Raw genomic sequence first — 13,845 nt, 5'->3', positions numbered from 1 at the left:
GTACTGACTGACACACAGTAGTACCCTGTCTGACACACAGACTCCCACACCAGCTTCTTCTCTCAGCTTCTCCTTCAGCTCTCCCCTCAGCTTTCCACACAAACTCCACATATATATACAGTACAGCCCCTCCTCCTGATGTCCCGCCTTCCACTCCCCATAGGATGGAACTTTCCCTCCAACCCATGACAGACAGGTAACATCAGTGCTGTATGTAACACTATTTTCTTGGCAAACACCTCAACTGCAGGGGCCACCAACCTCCCACCATGGGTTGGGTGAACCACAAAAGAGACTGAGATGCTTTCAGATTAATTGCTTTCAGATGGTTTTTCCATGGACGTTTGGCATTGAAACAAAGGCCAAGATACCTAAAATTGCATAGCTGCTCAATGAGTTTGCCATCAAGCTTCCATATATGGAGTTTCGTCTTCTTTCCAAAAACTACAACTTTAATTTTGGTGTAATTGATAGTCAGATGTTCTCTTGCACAGAATTTGCTCAAATTGGTAAAGAGTCTTCGCATACCAACTAATGTTGTGGAGACCATTGCAATATCATCTGCATTTAGAAGGACTGAGAGCTTAACATCCCTGATTGTGGATGGGAAAAATTCCAAATTCCTTTTGGAACCCTGCCTGTTTTTCTGCTATTACTGAGTTTTCAGCAACCCAGTGCTCTAATGTCTCCAGTAAATATTTGGAGTACAGTTTGGAAACTACATTGAGAAGGCTGATTGGTCTAAAATTGTTCGGGTCAGCTTTAGAGCCTCTTTTGTGACTAGGGACAATTATGCTTACATCCCAACCCTGACGTATTTTCTCATGCTGGTTTTTGTATGTAAACATAATAGCAAGCACTGCACACCACCAGCAGTTATTTGACTTAAACAACTCTCCTGGGAGCGTATCTTCACCAGGAGCTTTGTTACTGGGCAAAGAGCTGATAAAATCATTTATTTCATCTGGAGTGACTGGGTCCCATTAAAGCCAAATGAAAAAGAGAACAGAGCCATACTAAAGGATGGTTCTGGTTTAGTCCCAGAAATGGTTTGACTATAAAGAGCTGAAAAGCGGACTAGCCATTGGAAGTAGGTTATTTGATTGTCTAAGGCAGTGGTCCTCAACCTTGGGCCTCCAGATGTTCTTGGACTTCAACTCCCAGAAATCCTGGCCAGAAGAGGTGGTTGGTGTAGGCTTCTGGGAGTTGTAGTTCAAGAACATCTGGAGGCCCAAGACTGGGGACCACTGGTCTAAGGCACCAGAATAAGTATTGCTTCCCTTTGACACTAAGGACCAAAAACCTGGCCGTATCTCTTTCCAAAGCTGCTGCACCTAATTGTAACCAAGATTTCCTTAGGTGTTCGTCCTTCTTTTGCCAAAGCAGGATTTTATACTCTCTGCAGAGCTGAACATAGGATGAACAATTTTCTAATGAATCCTCTAGCCTCCTTATTGCTCCTGCCAGGATATGTTTCTGAGTGGCACACTGGGCATCAAACCACCCCTGATAGCATTTCCTGTCTATGCAAGCAGGCTTAGAAGAAGACAAAAAAGTTCTAAGAACTTTAACAACTTTGTCAAAAATTTTCCAAAGGGTCGGAGGAAATAAAGAATTGCTCTCTTAAAAGTAAGAGCTTGGGAGACATTAGAAATAAATGCATCTGTTCTTGTAAATTTCTGGTCCATCACAACCTTCTCTCTCCACGAACTATCATTTTTTCTTTGCATGGCATTAGTGTTATTGATTTTGTAATTGATAAAGAAAGTGACAGGTGAATTGGCATATGATCACTCTCGGGCCTACTTTAAAATTTTCTAAGTACGGCAATACTGAATGTGAAAGAACCATGTAATCTATCACAGTTTTGCCTTTTGGACCAATAAATGTGTATAGGCTTGAGTCTGGGTCTACCTCTGTCCCATTACTGTACATATATACCAGTGATATTTATAGATAAGTCCAAAAAAGATTTTCCAGTCATGGAAGGAGACTCAGCAGTGGGACCCTGGGGCTTACCCTTGAAATTCAGCCTTAGCTGCACCACTGGGTGCAGCCGAGGGGGGGGGGGGCAAATGGAGAACTGGAAGTTGAGCATTCTGTTTCTGCCTATTAGACTGGGTTGGCTGCTAATTCCCCACTGCAGAAATGAAGATTAAGACTTAGGGGTTTTGCAGATAGAATTCCTTTTCTAGCTGAAGTCCTTTATGGCCAGATGGGCAAAGTAAGGGGGGGGGGGTATTGCAAGGACTGGTCCTGTCTCCAACACCCCCCCATGCAAATAATGCCCCTTTAGCTAGAGGCTTTATCTTAAACAACAGCAACAGCACTTTTAGGAGGCCTTAGGGATTGCAGTTTACCTCTTGCAGACAAGTGTGTGTGTATATGTGTGTGTGTGTGTGCATGCTATCAGATGGTGGTATGATCCTCCAAGGTCCCCGGGAAGGGAAAGAGGTCTCTGGAAGCTTCGGAATTAGCCACCCTTCCTTAAGAATAGTCAAGTTTTGTATCCCAATGTCGGTTATATAACACCAGAGGAATTTCAAAATTCTAAAAACTATGCAATATGCATGTGCTGGCTGAATAGCTCAGTGAGTTAGGTTTCCAGCTGCAGAGCCAGAGGCTGAGAGATCAGCTGCCCATTGTGTTTCCTTGACAGGGGATAGATTTGATGATCCTAGGGCCCCTTCCAGCTTTGCAATGCTCCAGTCCTCTGAAAATGCCGGCCACAGAGACTGGCGAAACGTCAGGAAGAACAACCTTCAGAACACGGCCAAAGAGCCCGAAAAACCCACAACAACCATCAGATCCCGGCCGTGAAAGCCTTCGCGAATACAATGATGATGATATCCTGGAAGTTCCAGCCTGTGTGGCCTTTGGCAAGCTGCACAGTGCCAGGTTGCCCCAGAAAAAAAAAAAAACCTAAAAGGGTCGCCATAAGTCAGAATCGACTTGACCGCACATAGTTATTAGTATGTACATATTATTATGCATTGCTTATAAGCAGTATTGAATAATCTGTTCTTTGCCATGACTCCCAGCACTTGTTGTGCAAAGTTCTGCTATTGGATTGATACTTACAAGGAAGCCTGTCCCCTTCAGCGACAAGAGGGTGAGCTACAGTGAACACAGCTGGTTGGACAGGAAAGCCACACTGACTTTTGGCATGCAGGAAACCAGGACAAGAATGAAGGCCTGTCTCAGCTATGTAAGGTTTAGTCTTTTTATTTAACTCACAATTGTCAACAAAATATACATTGCAACATGAAACATTTTAGAAGTACAGTATCATAACATACACAACATTCACTCAGAGTGTAAAACTAGATTTTTTTCCCCCTAGCATCTCTTTCTCTTTTCCTCTTAATGGAGCAGGGAAGTATGCAGCAAGAAGGGCTTACGATTTTCTGATGGGCAGAGTTGCTAATACTGTACAGTTGGGACTGAAATCCTAAGCATGCTTACTTAGGAGTAAGCCCCTCTGAAATCAGTAGGATTTACTTCCAAGTAGATAAGCACACTATTAGGTTGGACATTTTGCCTGGTTAAAAAAACACACACACTGCCTATAATTGCTACCGCTCAAAATCAGGCTTGTGTATATATATATAGTTGGCAGCAAACATTCAAGTAATAATTGCATTGGCCATTCTCTCTCTCTCCCTAACTCAGCAAAAAATAGAAACAAAAAGACCCCCTTCCTGATGGATTTGGGCTCTACTTGTAGCTGCAACTCTTCGTGTGAAAAACCTGGGGTGTGATCTTAAGCAAGTGTGGGCTCTGCTTACCCCTCCCCCCCACTTAGAGGGTGACCTCATTGTCCTCAATGCTGTGGTGATCTTCAACACTGTGGTGATCCTCAGTGCTGTGGTTCTCAACACTGTGGTGATTTTCAATGCTGTGGTCTTCCACACTGTGCTTATCCTCAGCACTATGGCGATCCTCAACACTGTGGTGATCTTCAGTGCTTTCCAAAGTTTGGTTGCTGACATCATCAATACTGCGGTCATGGGCTACCTGTTGGAGCCCATCATGGTAGTCTTTCTGCAGCTCCATACTCTCATGGCTTTCCAAGGAAGCTGTGATCTTGCTGTTATCATGGTCAACATCATCCTGGTCATCCTCAACACTCTCCAGTGTTTGTTGGCTGGCCCTCTCTAAGCTTCTATCATGGGATGTGCTGTGGACTTCATTGCTCTCTCTCAGATCACTTTCTACACTTGTGTCATGACTTTCCAGAGAATGTGCCTTGGAGGAATAAGATTCATGGCTCTCCACATCTGGAGTGCTGTCAAAATCATCTGTGACATCATGGGAGTCAAACTAGAAGGAAGAAAAAAAATCAACCCAGTGTCAGGAGAACTATCTACAGAATTATTATAAGCTGAGTTGACTGCCATCCTTTATACATAAATTTCTAGCAGAGAAATCTAAACAGCTTAGTTCAGCTTAGAGCTTTCAACTCATTTTTTTACAGAGAATACCCCAAATAGCTTCCAAACAGAATATGAAATATAATAATCAGTCAGGTATCAAGAGCATATCATTTTCCAGATGTTGTTCTACAACGTCAGTCATCTAACTCGATATGTTAGAGAGGGCTGATGGAAACTAGAGTCCAATATAGAATCACAGAAACATAGAATAATTGAGTTAGAAGGTGCCTGTAAGGCCATTGGGTCCAACGCCCTGCTCAGAGCAGGGAACTGGACTGGTGGGGGTGGCAATAGCATTACCAATTTCTTTGTGTGAAGCTTTGGTACATAAAGTGGTATATAACAGAAACTGGACATTCCATTGGTTAAATGTCATGGAAGTTTCTTCCTCTCCCTTCCTTTTCACATTCCATGCCAATTGAATTTGGAAATCATCCTAATCCTCCGGAGCCAATTTTGTGTCTGCAGGGTGTGTATGTGTGCAGAGGAAGACAGAACCACCCACCCACATCACCAAATTCTTATGGAATATGGTGTTGCATCCATGGGAATTGTGTGCTGAATCCTGCTGATAAGATTTCCCATATCAACTAGCCAGCTAACTCATGTTTCATTTTAAAATAAATTATATCTTTGGGAGGCTGAAAGAAAGTCTCTTTTCTGGAATTTCCATTTTTAAAAATAAAATATAAAACATGTGTCTGCCAAGTATTTGGGAATCCCAGACTTTTCCCCCCTGGTATTTTTTTAGATGTCTTGCCCATCCGTTGTTGTTGTTAAGTCAGGGAATTTCCTCAAACACTGTCATTTTCCTTCAAAACTCTCTTTGTGAATCTTGCTCCCTGTTTCAGTTGGCAACCACAAGCGACACTATCCAAATATTTTGTTTTTGAATGTTCAGCTTTCAAAGGCTGCTATGGCAAATGGCCTTCATAATGTAGCATTGGCTTCATTTTCTGCCAGTCATCCCCAATTGGTGCAAAGAATTAATGGGAGGAGAATGGGTTGGCCTAGAATTGAAAACACCAGTGATGACATAGAATGTGGTTACTGTCAAGAAGAATTAACTCATGTTGGTGATGGAGAAGGAATTCAGCAGGCAAAAACATCATGGGAGCAAAATGTACTGAACAGATTGGTAATAGACATCTAAATAGATCAGTTATCACACAGCTAATAAAAGAGGAAGAGACTACTAAGGTTAAGCAAAATTCCCATGTACCATATTTCAGGCCGCTTTTGTGTAGTCTACAATCCATTTATATATGGGTGTGTCTTAGGTTGAATTAATTAAGACTGTTTAATTAATTAACTCTCTATTACACTCTTATCTTTCCACAAGTACAAATGTTCATCAGATATGCAGACAAGCAGCACCATTTCATAAATGACCGAAGATAAAACAAAAGCAAGCTAATTTGCCCACTGTGGATTGAGGGAAGGTCATGTTAGTGTAAACCAGTGGTGCTCAACCTTGAGCCTCCAGATGTTCTTGGACTACAACTCCCACAAGCCTTCACCACCACCTCTACTGGCCAGGATTTCTGGGAGATGAAGTCCAAGAACATCTGGAGGCCCAAGGTTGGGGACCACTGGTGTAAACCATCTTTCTCCTTTATGGTAGGGTGAGCAAAATGTGGAACCTGGACTATGTGTGCCCTCTGGGGCATTTTTAGGCACCCTGAATAATGTGGAGGGAGTGATTTTTCTGTTCTGGATGCCTCTAGAAGCAGGTCTTGGGTCTTAAGGCAGGTCCTCCTAAGCCCATCTCCAAATCAAAAGTGTCTGTCTGGATGCCTTATGTTTTCTCCCGCCCCCTCCCAAAAAGTTGGTTAAAACAGCCATTTTTAGGTACCATTCAACCTGTGGAAGGGGACAGAAGTACACGTTTATTTCCCATGTGCCTCCAGCTTGGTTATGCCTGCCTAAAGGAATCACTGCTTCCAGAAGTAGAATCAGAGTCTTGTGTTGTGATTCAAGGCCCTAAGAGGAGCAAACAGAGGAAGGGGATTTACCTTTCCAGATTTCTTGTATGACTTCTTAAAATGCACCAGGTCTACTTTTGCCCTTATTCCGTTGGGTGCGCTGTCTCCTCTGCCTGTAAAGGGATCTGGAGGCACAGGTGGGGTAAAAGGGCTGTCGGTGGGTAAATCAGTGACAGTGCCTTCGTGTGACTCATCGGAGTCGTCTGAATCACTATGGTCATCGTCGTCGTCATCCACATCACTGTGATTGTCATCATCCTCCATGCTCTTGCTGGCAACAGCAGGAACCAGAAGGGTCTGGAAGAGAATACACCATGCATAGAAGGTTTTAATAGATGGGCACTCCCCATTACTGCATGGTTTAAACACAGGATATGATATTGGTTGCTATATGGCCAGTGCCAAGCCTTTTGGCTAGAAGTAAAAGAATACAATGTCTTTGTGCATATGCAAAGTCCATCTTGTTCATTGTTTGGCAATGGCATAAAGCTAGTGACCCTATAGCATTTGCTTTTTTTAATGACTCAGCTCTTGATTATGCAAAGAAAATTCAAAAGAAGCTTCCTGGTATAATATTTTGATGGGTAAAGATGAGCAACTGAAGGATCCTGGTCCAAATCTGATCCACAGACAGTTGTCACTTGCTAGCAGGCTACTTTAGGAGATGTGGTTGGGAAACAGGGCCCATCATTCCTCTTTTCTGCGTGCCTTCCAGGAAATGAATAGCCTAACTGGCAGTAGCCTAACCAGATTAAGAACTACAATATGCTACTATTTAGGGCTGGACAAAGTGAAGTCTTCTGTACATCCACAAAGTTGTTGGGCCCTGTTTAACTTTGCATCTGGCTCACCCTATTAGGTGTGCTCACCCCAGATCTTTTAGTATTGCAGGAAAACAGCAATACTAAGTCTGTGGTTGGAAAACACAGATACAATTGCACACAAATATAATGATATTGTAGTGCATGCACAGCAGAAGTGCTCATGCAAGCCTTGTTCAGTAAATTCTCATATGGGTGCTGTGTGATTAAAAAAAACCTACCTGTTGCTCAGTGATCTCCTCACTTTCTTCGGAAGATGGAGCACTCTGAAAATGAAATATTCATTTTGTAAATGCAAATTCCTCACATAATTAAGGATTCCAATGAATTAAGAAAGATTTAAGCATATAGTTCTAGGTAATGCCATCCTTAAAATGAGAAAATATTCTCTAAAATGAGAATAGATTCAGGACAAACCAAAAGGATTTCTCTCACACACACACTACTTAGTTAACTTTGGAATTTGTTAGTACACAATAGCATGATGACAAGACTAAGAGAGGATTAGACACATGCCTGGGCCAGAACTATCGTAGTCTTTTCCAAGCTGGTGCCCTCCTGACGTGTTGAACTGCAACTCCCCTTATGCCCAGCCTATATAGGCAATGGAGATGATGAGAATTGTAGTGCAATACATCTGCAGAAAACTCAGCTTAGGAAGGGTGGCTTGTCAATAGCTGTTAGACATCATGACAGCAAAATGGATATCCAGTTTTAGAGGAAGTATATCTCTGAATATCAGTTGCTGGCAGACTAATGGAGAACGTGGGCTAGTTCCTTGAAATCCTGCTTGTGAGTTTCCCAGAAGCATCTGATTAGCCATGGTTGGGAACAGGAAGCTGGACTCTTGATCTGATAGAGCAGTGGTCCCCAACCTTGGGCCTCCAGATGTTCTTGGACTTCAACTCCCAGAAATCTTGGCCAGCAGAGGTGGTGGTGAAGGCTTCTGGGAGTTGTAGTCCAAGAACATCTGGAGGCCCAAGGTTGGGGACCACTGCGATAGAGTAGATCAGTAGTTCTTAACCTTGGATTACTCGGGTGTTTTTGGACTGCAACTCCTAGAAGCCTTCACCACCAGCTGTGCTAGACTGTTCTTTTGTTCCCCTTTCAATCAAGTGGAGTCTAGGCTAGAATTGAGAGAGACCGACTTTTTTGGAGTACATTTCCCAGAATTCCCAATCCAACCAAGCATGGCATTCTGGGAGTTGTTGTTCAAGGAAACACTTTCTGGGAATTATCCGCTGGCACATCTGGAGAGCAGCAGGTTGAGAGCAGCTGTGCTAGACCGATCATTGAAGAGGAAAAATTTCATACCAGCTGGGAGGACACCTGTTGCTCTTGGGACTCATGGCTGTGCACATGTTCCTGGCTATGCTCCTGGCTGTGCTCCTGGCTGTGTGAATCATGGTGGTGATGTCTGTGTCCATGATGGTGATGCCCCCTAGAATCCTGCAACAATACAAGATCTGATGTCAGCATTAAACAAGTAATGTTCCATGGCATAGAGCAGAGGGGCATTGGCATGGGTTGGTTAAATAGATACCCAGAGTAATTTGCTAAAGAACGATAGGAGTGCACAGTTCCCACCCTTCAGCAGAAACCAAAGGAAAGAAGGAAAGAATATAAGCATTACTATGAGATATTCTTTGCTGCCTGAATGCACTTCTCCCTGTAAGCTAATGATAAAAGGAAGGGATTGCAAGAAAAGACACTTACATGTCTTCCTTCTGCACTCATTGATCCATCATCATGATGTCTTGATTTACGGACCTTTGAAAAAGGAAGCGGTGGAGAACAGATTGTCACTACTGATTCATTGTGTGGCCACTACATTACAGAGACATGTGCAGCTCTTATTGGCTTATTTGTTGTTTACATGTTTTACTTACTGGGTGGGCAAAGGTGATGGTGAGGAGACACAAACAGAGGATAGCAATCTTCATGGCGATGGGCTTCTCTTGACTCTTTTGTAATGGTCAGTTGACAGGAATTCTGTTCAAAAACAAAATGAACATTTCACTTTTTGTTTTATAATAAGATGTTAATAAGCTTAGAAGGGCAGAGCTGAAGGGGACCCTATGGAGAGTCCAACCCCTCTCAAGGAGGCACAGTGGAGAATCAAACTCCTAACCTCTAGCTCTGCTGCCAGATACCTAAGGGCCAATCTAAATATGTAAATGTAATGCATAGTAAACACCCTCCTGGAGGGTACCATCTCAAACCACAGAAGGAAGAAAGCATGTTTGAATCTCTCTCTCTCTCCTCTCCTCTCTCTCTTTCTCTCTCTGTTAGTAACTCTTCAAGATGAAATGAAGCCTGTCTTTTCAACATTTTGGAGTTACATGTATGGGCACCTGAGTATGTCATGTTGCAGCCTGAGGTAAAAGTGATGCAGCTCAGAAAAGACTGCAACACATGCTGCATTTTCTTTAATTCAAATTTCATGTTTCTTTGCTGATGTCTTCGCTGGTGACTCAGCTTTTTTTTATGCTGTTCGTTTCTAGAGTGGAATAATTTATTTTAAAAACATATGCCTCCCAAAGGAAGCCCAAGCAAGGCTAGATTCTGACTTGTAAACATTCCTTGAAGAATTATCCTGAGCTATGCTGAGTCCCCCACCCCCACCTCTTGCCTTTCTTCCAGATAGCTCTCGACTGGTGTTCTTTGGCAGAGAAATTGTGTCGCATCAGATCCGTCAATTCCCTTTGTTTCTCTGTGCTAGCCCTTGACAAAGCTAATTGGAGCAGCAGGAGATCACTGCAGTTATCCAACAACTGACAAAGGCGAGCCAGAGAAACTTCTCAGTCCAACACTTTGCTTGAATTGGAGAAATGGAAGATTTGGTGAACTTTGCAGATAACATGCGACCCAACAAGTCATGACTGCATGCTTAGTTCAGAGGTCTAATCAAGATGCTTATAGAATGTGGAGTTCTTCAAGTTACTTCCAAGCAGCCAATAGCACCCACAAGTAAGAAACTAGTTAACAGCCCAGCCCTGTGCTGTACTTTTTAGTAAGGATCCCTGGGTTCAATGAGATCCACTTTCTTATTGTGGAGTAAATGTATTTAGGACTGGGGCAAATCAATGAGAAGAATAAGCAGCAAGAATAAAGTGAGAAAACAAGCTCAAATTTCCAAGTCAGGAGAGATCGCGTTGCTCAATCTGACATTGAGGCAAAAAATCTCTGATGAATCAGGCCTCAGGGGACATCAGAAACTGATGAATCATGTTGGAATGCCAGGTATTAGCAGCCAGGCTGATGGGGAAGCTGGCACACCTCCCTGCGCATTGCCCTTCTGCATACAAGGTTAATGAGCACTTCTGTTAAGAGAGAGGATCGATGCGAAAACATTGCACCAAAGCATATTTGAATAAAACTCTTGCAGACCAAAGCGGGTGGATGCGATGCCTATGCTTTTTCAATGATTAATTACAGTTACCACACAACTGCTTTTGGCAAGAAGTAAATTGCTAATTTAAAAAAGGCATAACACAAGAAACGATGGCACAGCAGTATCTAGAACTGGCAAGGTTTAATTAATTAAGGCTTACATCCTTCCAGAACACATGAAATAATAATGGGATGCACTTGAGCGTACGCAGAGTGACTTTCCCTCACAACCAAGTAATCTTAAAATCCTCCAGCATGTCTGGGGTTACAGAAAATGACTGCTGCTATGATTGCCATTGAGTTTCCCTGATAGGGATCTTCTGTGTTTTAATATCTGCATTACAGGCTGAAACACTTGTATGGATAATGCAGATGTTAGAGGCACAGTTGGGAATCCTTGTTTCTGGAGCTTAGATTGTCACATTCTGTCATCCATTGACTAGAGATATGAACCTTGACCACTTTTAGTCCCGTATTTTAAGCACAACATAATGCTTTCCCTCCCTCTCTAAGCATAAGTCACTAGACTGCAAATATTCGAAATACAGAATTAGGGGTGGCAGAATGCTAGCTGCATCCTGCAATTAAAGTGTTCACATGAATGACAGCATTGGGGTAGAGCAAATTCTTGGTGAAACTGCTTTGCAAACTGCGTCCCCTGTGCACACCTGAATATTTTTCCGGGTGCAAACAAAAACGGATGTTGGAAATTAACATTAATACTGTACACATTGCCCTGCTTCCTTTGCTATGATCCTCTGAGGCTGCAGGAGTTTTATAAAGCCTCCTCAACTATTGCTGCATTGCATTCAACTCAGTGGAAATAGAACAAGGGACAGAGGGGAAAAAAGGAGAGGAAAAAGGCATTAGATACCTTGTGTTCAGCTTGGATCTGACACGGAGCCTCAAGCAGGCGTTGAATCTGTTGGGTGAAGTTCAAGGCAATGGCTGGATTTCTTTTTCAGAAGGCTCTGCTTATTCGTCCTTCTCCTCTTCTGCTGATTTCCATCTGCAGGCTTCTGGAATTTAAACTCTATTTCAGACACCAGCCAGCCAATCCCCCACGAGGCGGAAAGGATGAGGTCATGAGGTTTCTTGTCACTGTCCTCCCACTATTCTCCTACATTTCCTTTTGGGGTTTGTGGCTTTCAGAGCAAACAAGAACCTACTCTATGGTTAAAACATGACTTATGTACAATCCCATTAACTAGCATTTCTGATCAACGCCCAGCATTAGCCTTGAGGGAGAGGATTTTAGGGGACAAATAACTCTTTGGCACTTCTTAGAAGGACAAATAAAATTGCTTCTTGCTGTATTTCCCCTTTCTATAAATTGAGAACAAGTTCATTTAAAAATGAGTCATTAGTTGTTCAGGAAGAAGAGGGTCAAATTTAATCTATCACTGAGCAAATGTTTGTTTTTGTGCAAGCGTTCTAAGTAGTTCCAATGAAATATATTTTTTGCTTGTTTCTAATATCTGCTGTTCATCCTGGTAATTTATTATGATAGTATTTGTTGTGTTTTAAAATGTAAGATCTATTGGCTTGTTTTCTTGTTTGTTTTTAAAAGAAACACTCTGGAAATAAAAGTATGTTACAGGCAGATTTTTTAAAAAAATAAATAAATAGATATATAAAATAACTAACTGAGAGGAAGTATAAGGACCATTTTTCTCTCCTTAACAAATTTTTTTTAAAAAAAACACAACTTGCCAAAAATGGATGCCAGGGAAGGATCCCAGTCTGTCACATAAAATTGAAGGCTGGAGTCTTGCTGCCAGTTTATCTTCTGATTAATATCTCCTGCTGGGCCCGTTGATAGATATGACAGGCTGAGGTACATAGAGTCTTCAGAGAGCAGTACAGTAACTTGTGACAGAAAGAAATGGAAATTTCCCCCCAGAACAATTCTGAATCAGGGTCAGCACAGGACATTGTGTTGCAATGGGCAGAATGGGAAATGATGTTTCAGCCCCATGAGTTAAGACCCTTGTACTCCTCCATCATCCAGAATATTGTATTGGGAGATGCAGCCAGTGGCCAATAAGGGAGACAAAAGTTGAAAATGTTTGGGAATCACTAGAATATTGGATGGTATCAAGTTGGCAAATTGGTCTGAAAGCCTCTTTATGGTATCCAAGTTTCATAAGAGATCTATTGGTGTTTTCCAATATGAGGTATTGGACTCCCTGTTGGTACCCCTTTGTTGGTGAACACAACTGCATATGATATAAATTCTTCACACGCTAAAGTAGCTTGTGCCTCTGGGTGTCGTGGCAAACAAAATCCCTCACCATTGTTGAAATTTTAAATGCAAGTCCAGCGAGCTTCTGTTTGTGGAATGCAGTCAAAGGGAAATGGGCTCTAGCCTTATACAGTGGTGCCTCGCTAGACAGTTACCCCGCATGACAGTTTTTTCGCCAGACATTGACTATAGCGATCCGCAAAACAGTGATTCCTGTGGGGGAATTTCGCTGGACAATGTTTGGTCCCTGCTCCGCAAACCGATTTTTGCTAGACGACAATTCTGACAGCTCCCTCCGTGCTCGCAAAACACGTGTTTTCGGGACCTAAGCTTTGCAAGACAGCGATTTAAACAGCTGATCGGCGGTTCGCGAAGCGGCTTTCCTATGGTTGATCTTCACTAGTCAATGACGATTCTTCCCCACTGGAACACATTAAACAGCACTTCAATGCATTCCAATGGGGAAATGCTTTTTGCTAGACAATGATTTCGCTAAACAGCGATTTCAGTGGAACGGATTATCATCGTCTAACGGGGCACCACTGTATCCTGATCTGTGCCAAAGCTGAATTTTTTTTGGCCCTGCTGTAGGCCTTCTGCTTTTTGGGGGGCCAAACTGGACAGATTCCCCAGCAGATGGAAGGGTTGTTTTAAGAGAGATTGCATCCTTTCCTGTGTGATCAGGCATGGCTTTTGCCACTGTTTGATTGCAGTCATAAATCATTTGTGCCTCGGTTTTCAGCTGCAGAGCATCCCACTGGCCACTAGAGGTCTCTTACCGACATCTCTAGCCTGCCAATCACCCTCAACCCCCCAAGTCTGAGGTTACTTTGTTGGCATTGAAGGATAAGATGTGTGTGGAGGGGGGGGGGGCAACTCTGGAGTCCGTGTCTGGAGTTGGGGTTAAAAGAGTTTCTTTCAAATGGAGGAATTAAAAAAAAAAACAAGACATCAGTGGATTCGAA

The 13,845-nt window shown here is 42.7% G+C and overlaps 1 protein-coding gene across 1 annotated transcript; it reads right to left on the bottom strand.

The window, feature by feature from the left end:
- Positions 1-3,209: 3,209 nt before the first annotated feature.
- On the bottom strand, positions 3,210-11,908 carry SPP1 (secreted phosphoprotein 1). Its single transcript, XM_020796504.3, has 7 exons — positions 11,510-11,908; positions 9,132-9,234; positions 8,959-9,012; positions 8,557-8,691; positions 7,464-7,508; positions 6,452-6,718; positions 3,210-4,323 (listed from the first exon to the last, which is right to left on the bottom strand). The coding sequence occupies exons 2-7, from the start codon at positions 9,183-9,185 to the stop codon at positions 3,802-3,804; spliced, it is 1,077 nt and encodes a 358-aa protein (XP_020652163.3). The 5' UTR covers positions 9,186-9,234; positions 11,510-11,908; the 3' UTR covers positions 3,210-3,801.
- Between the last annotated feature and the right edge of the window lie 1,937 nt (positions 11,909-13,845).

This window comes from Pogona vitticeps, chromosome 5, assembly GCF_051106095.1.
Source record: "Pogona vitticeps strain Pit_001003342236 chromosome 5, PviZW2.1, whole genome shotgun sequence".
Lineage (NCBI taxonomy): Eukaryota > Metazoa > Chordata > Lepidosauria > Squamata > Agamidae > Pogona > Pogona vitticeps.
This window is presented reverse-complemented; position numbering and strand designations above follow the sequence as displayed.

Excerpts from the sequence above, each read along its gene's own strand:
- SPP1 (XM_020796504.3), bottom strand. The coding sequence starts at position 9,185 with ATGAAGATTGCTATCCTCTGTTTGTGTCTCCTCACCATCACCTTTGCC. Across the intron at positions 7,509-8,556 it reads AACAGGTGTCCTCCCAGCTG|AGTGCTCCATCTTCCGAAGA; the intron begins GTATGAAATTTT and ends TTTCATTTTCAG. Across the intron at positions 4,324-6,451 it reads CATACAAGAAATCTGGAAAG|TTTGACTCCCATGATGTCAC; the intron begins GTAAATCCCCTT and ends TCTTCCTTCTAG.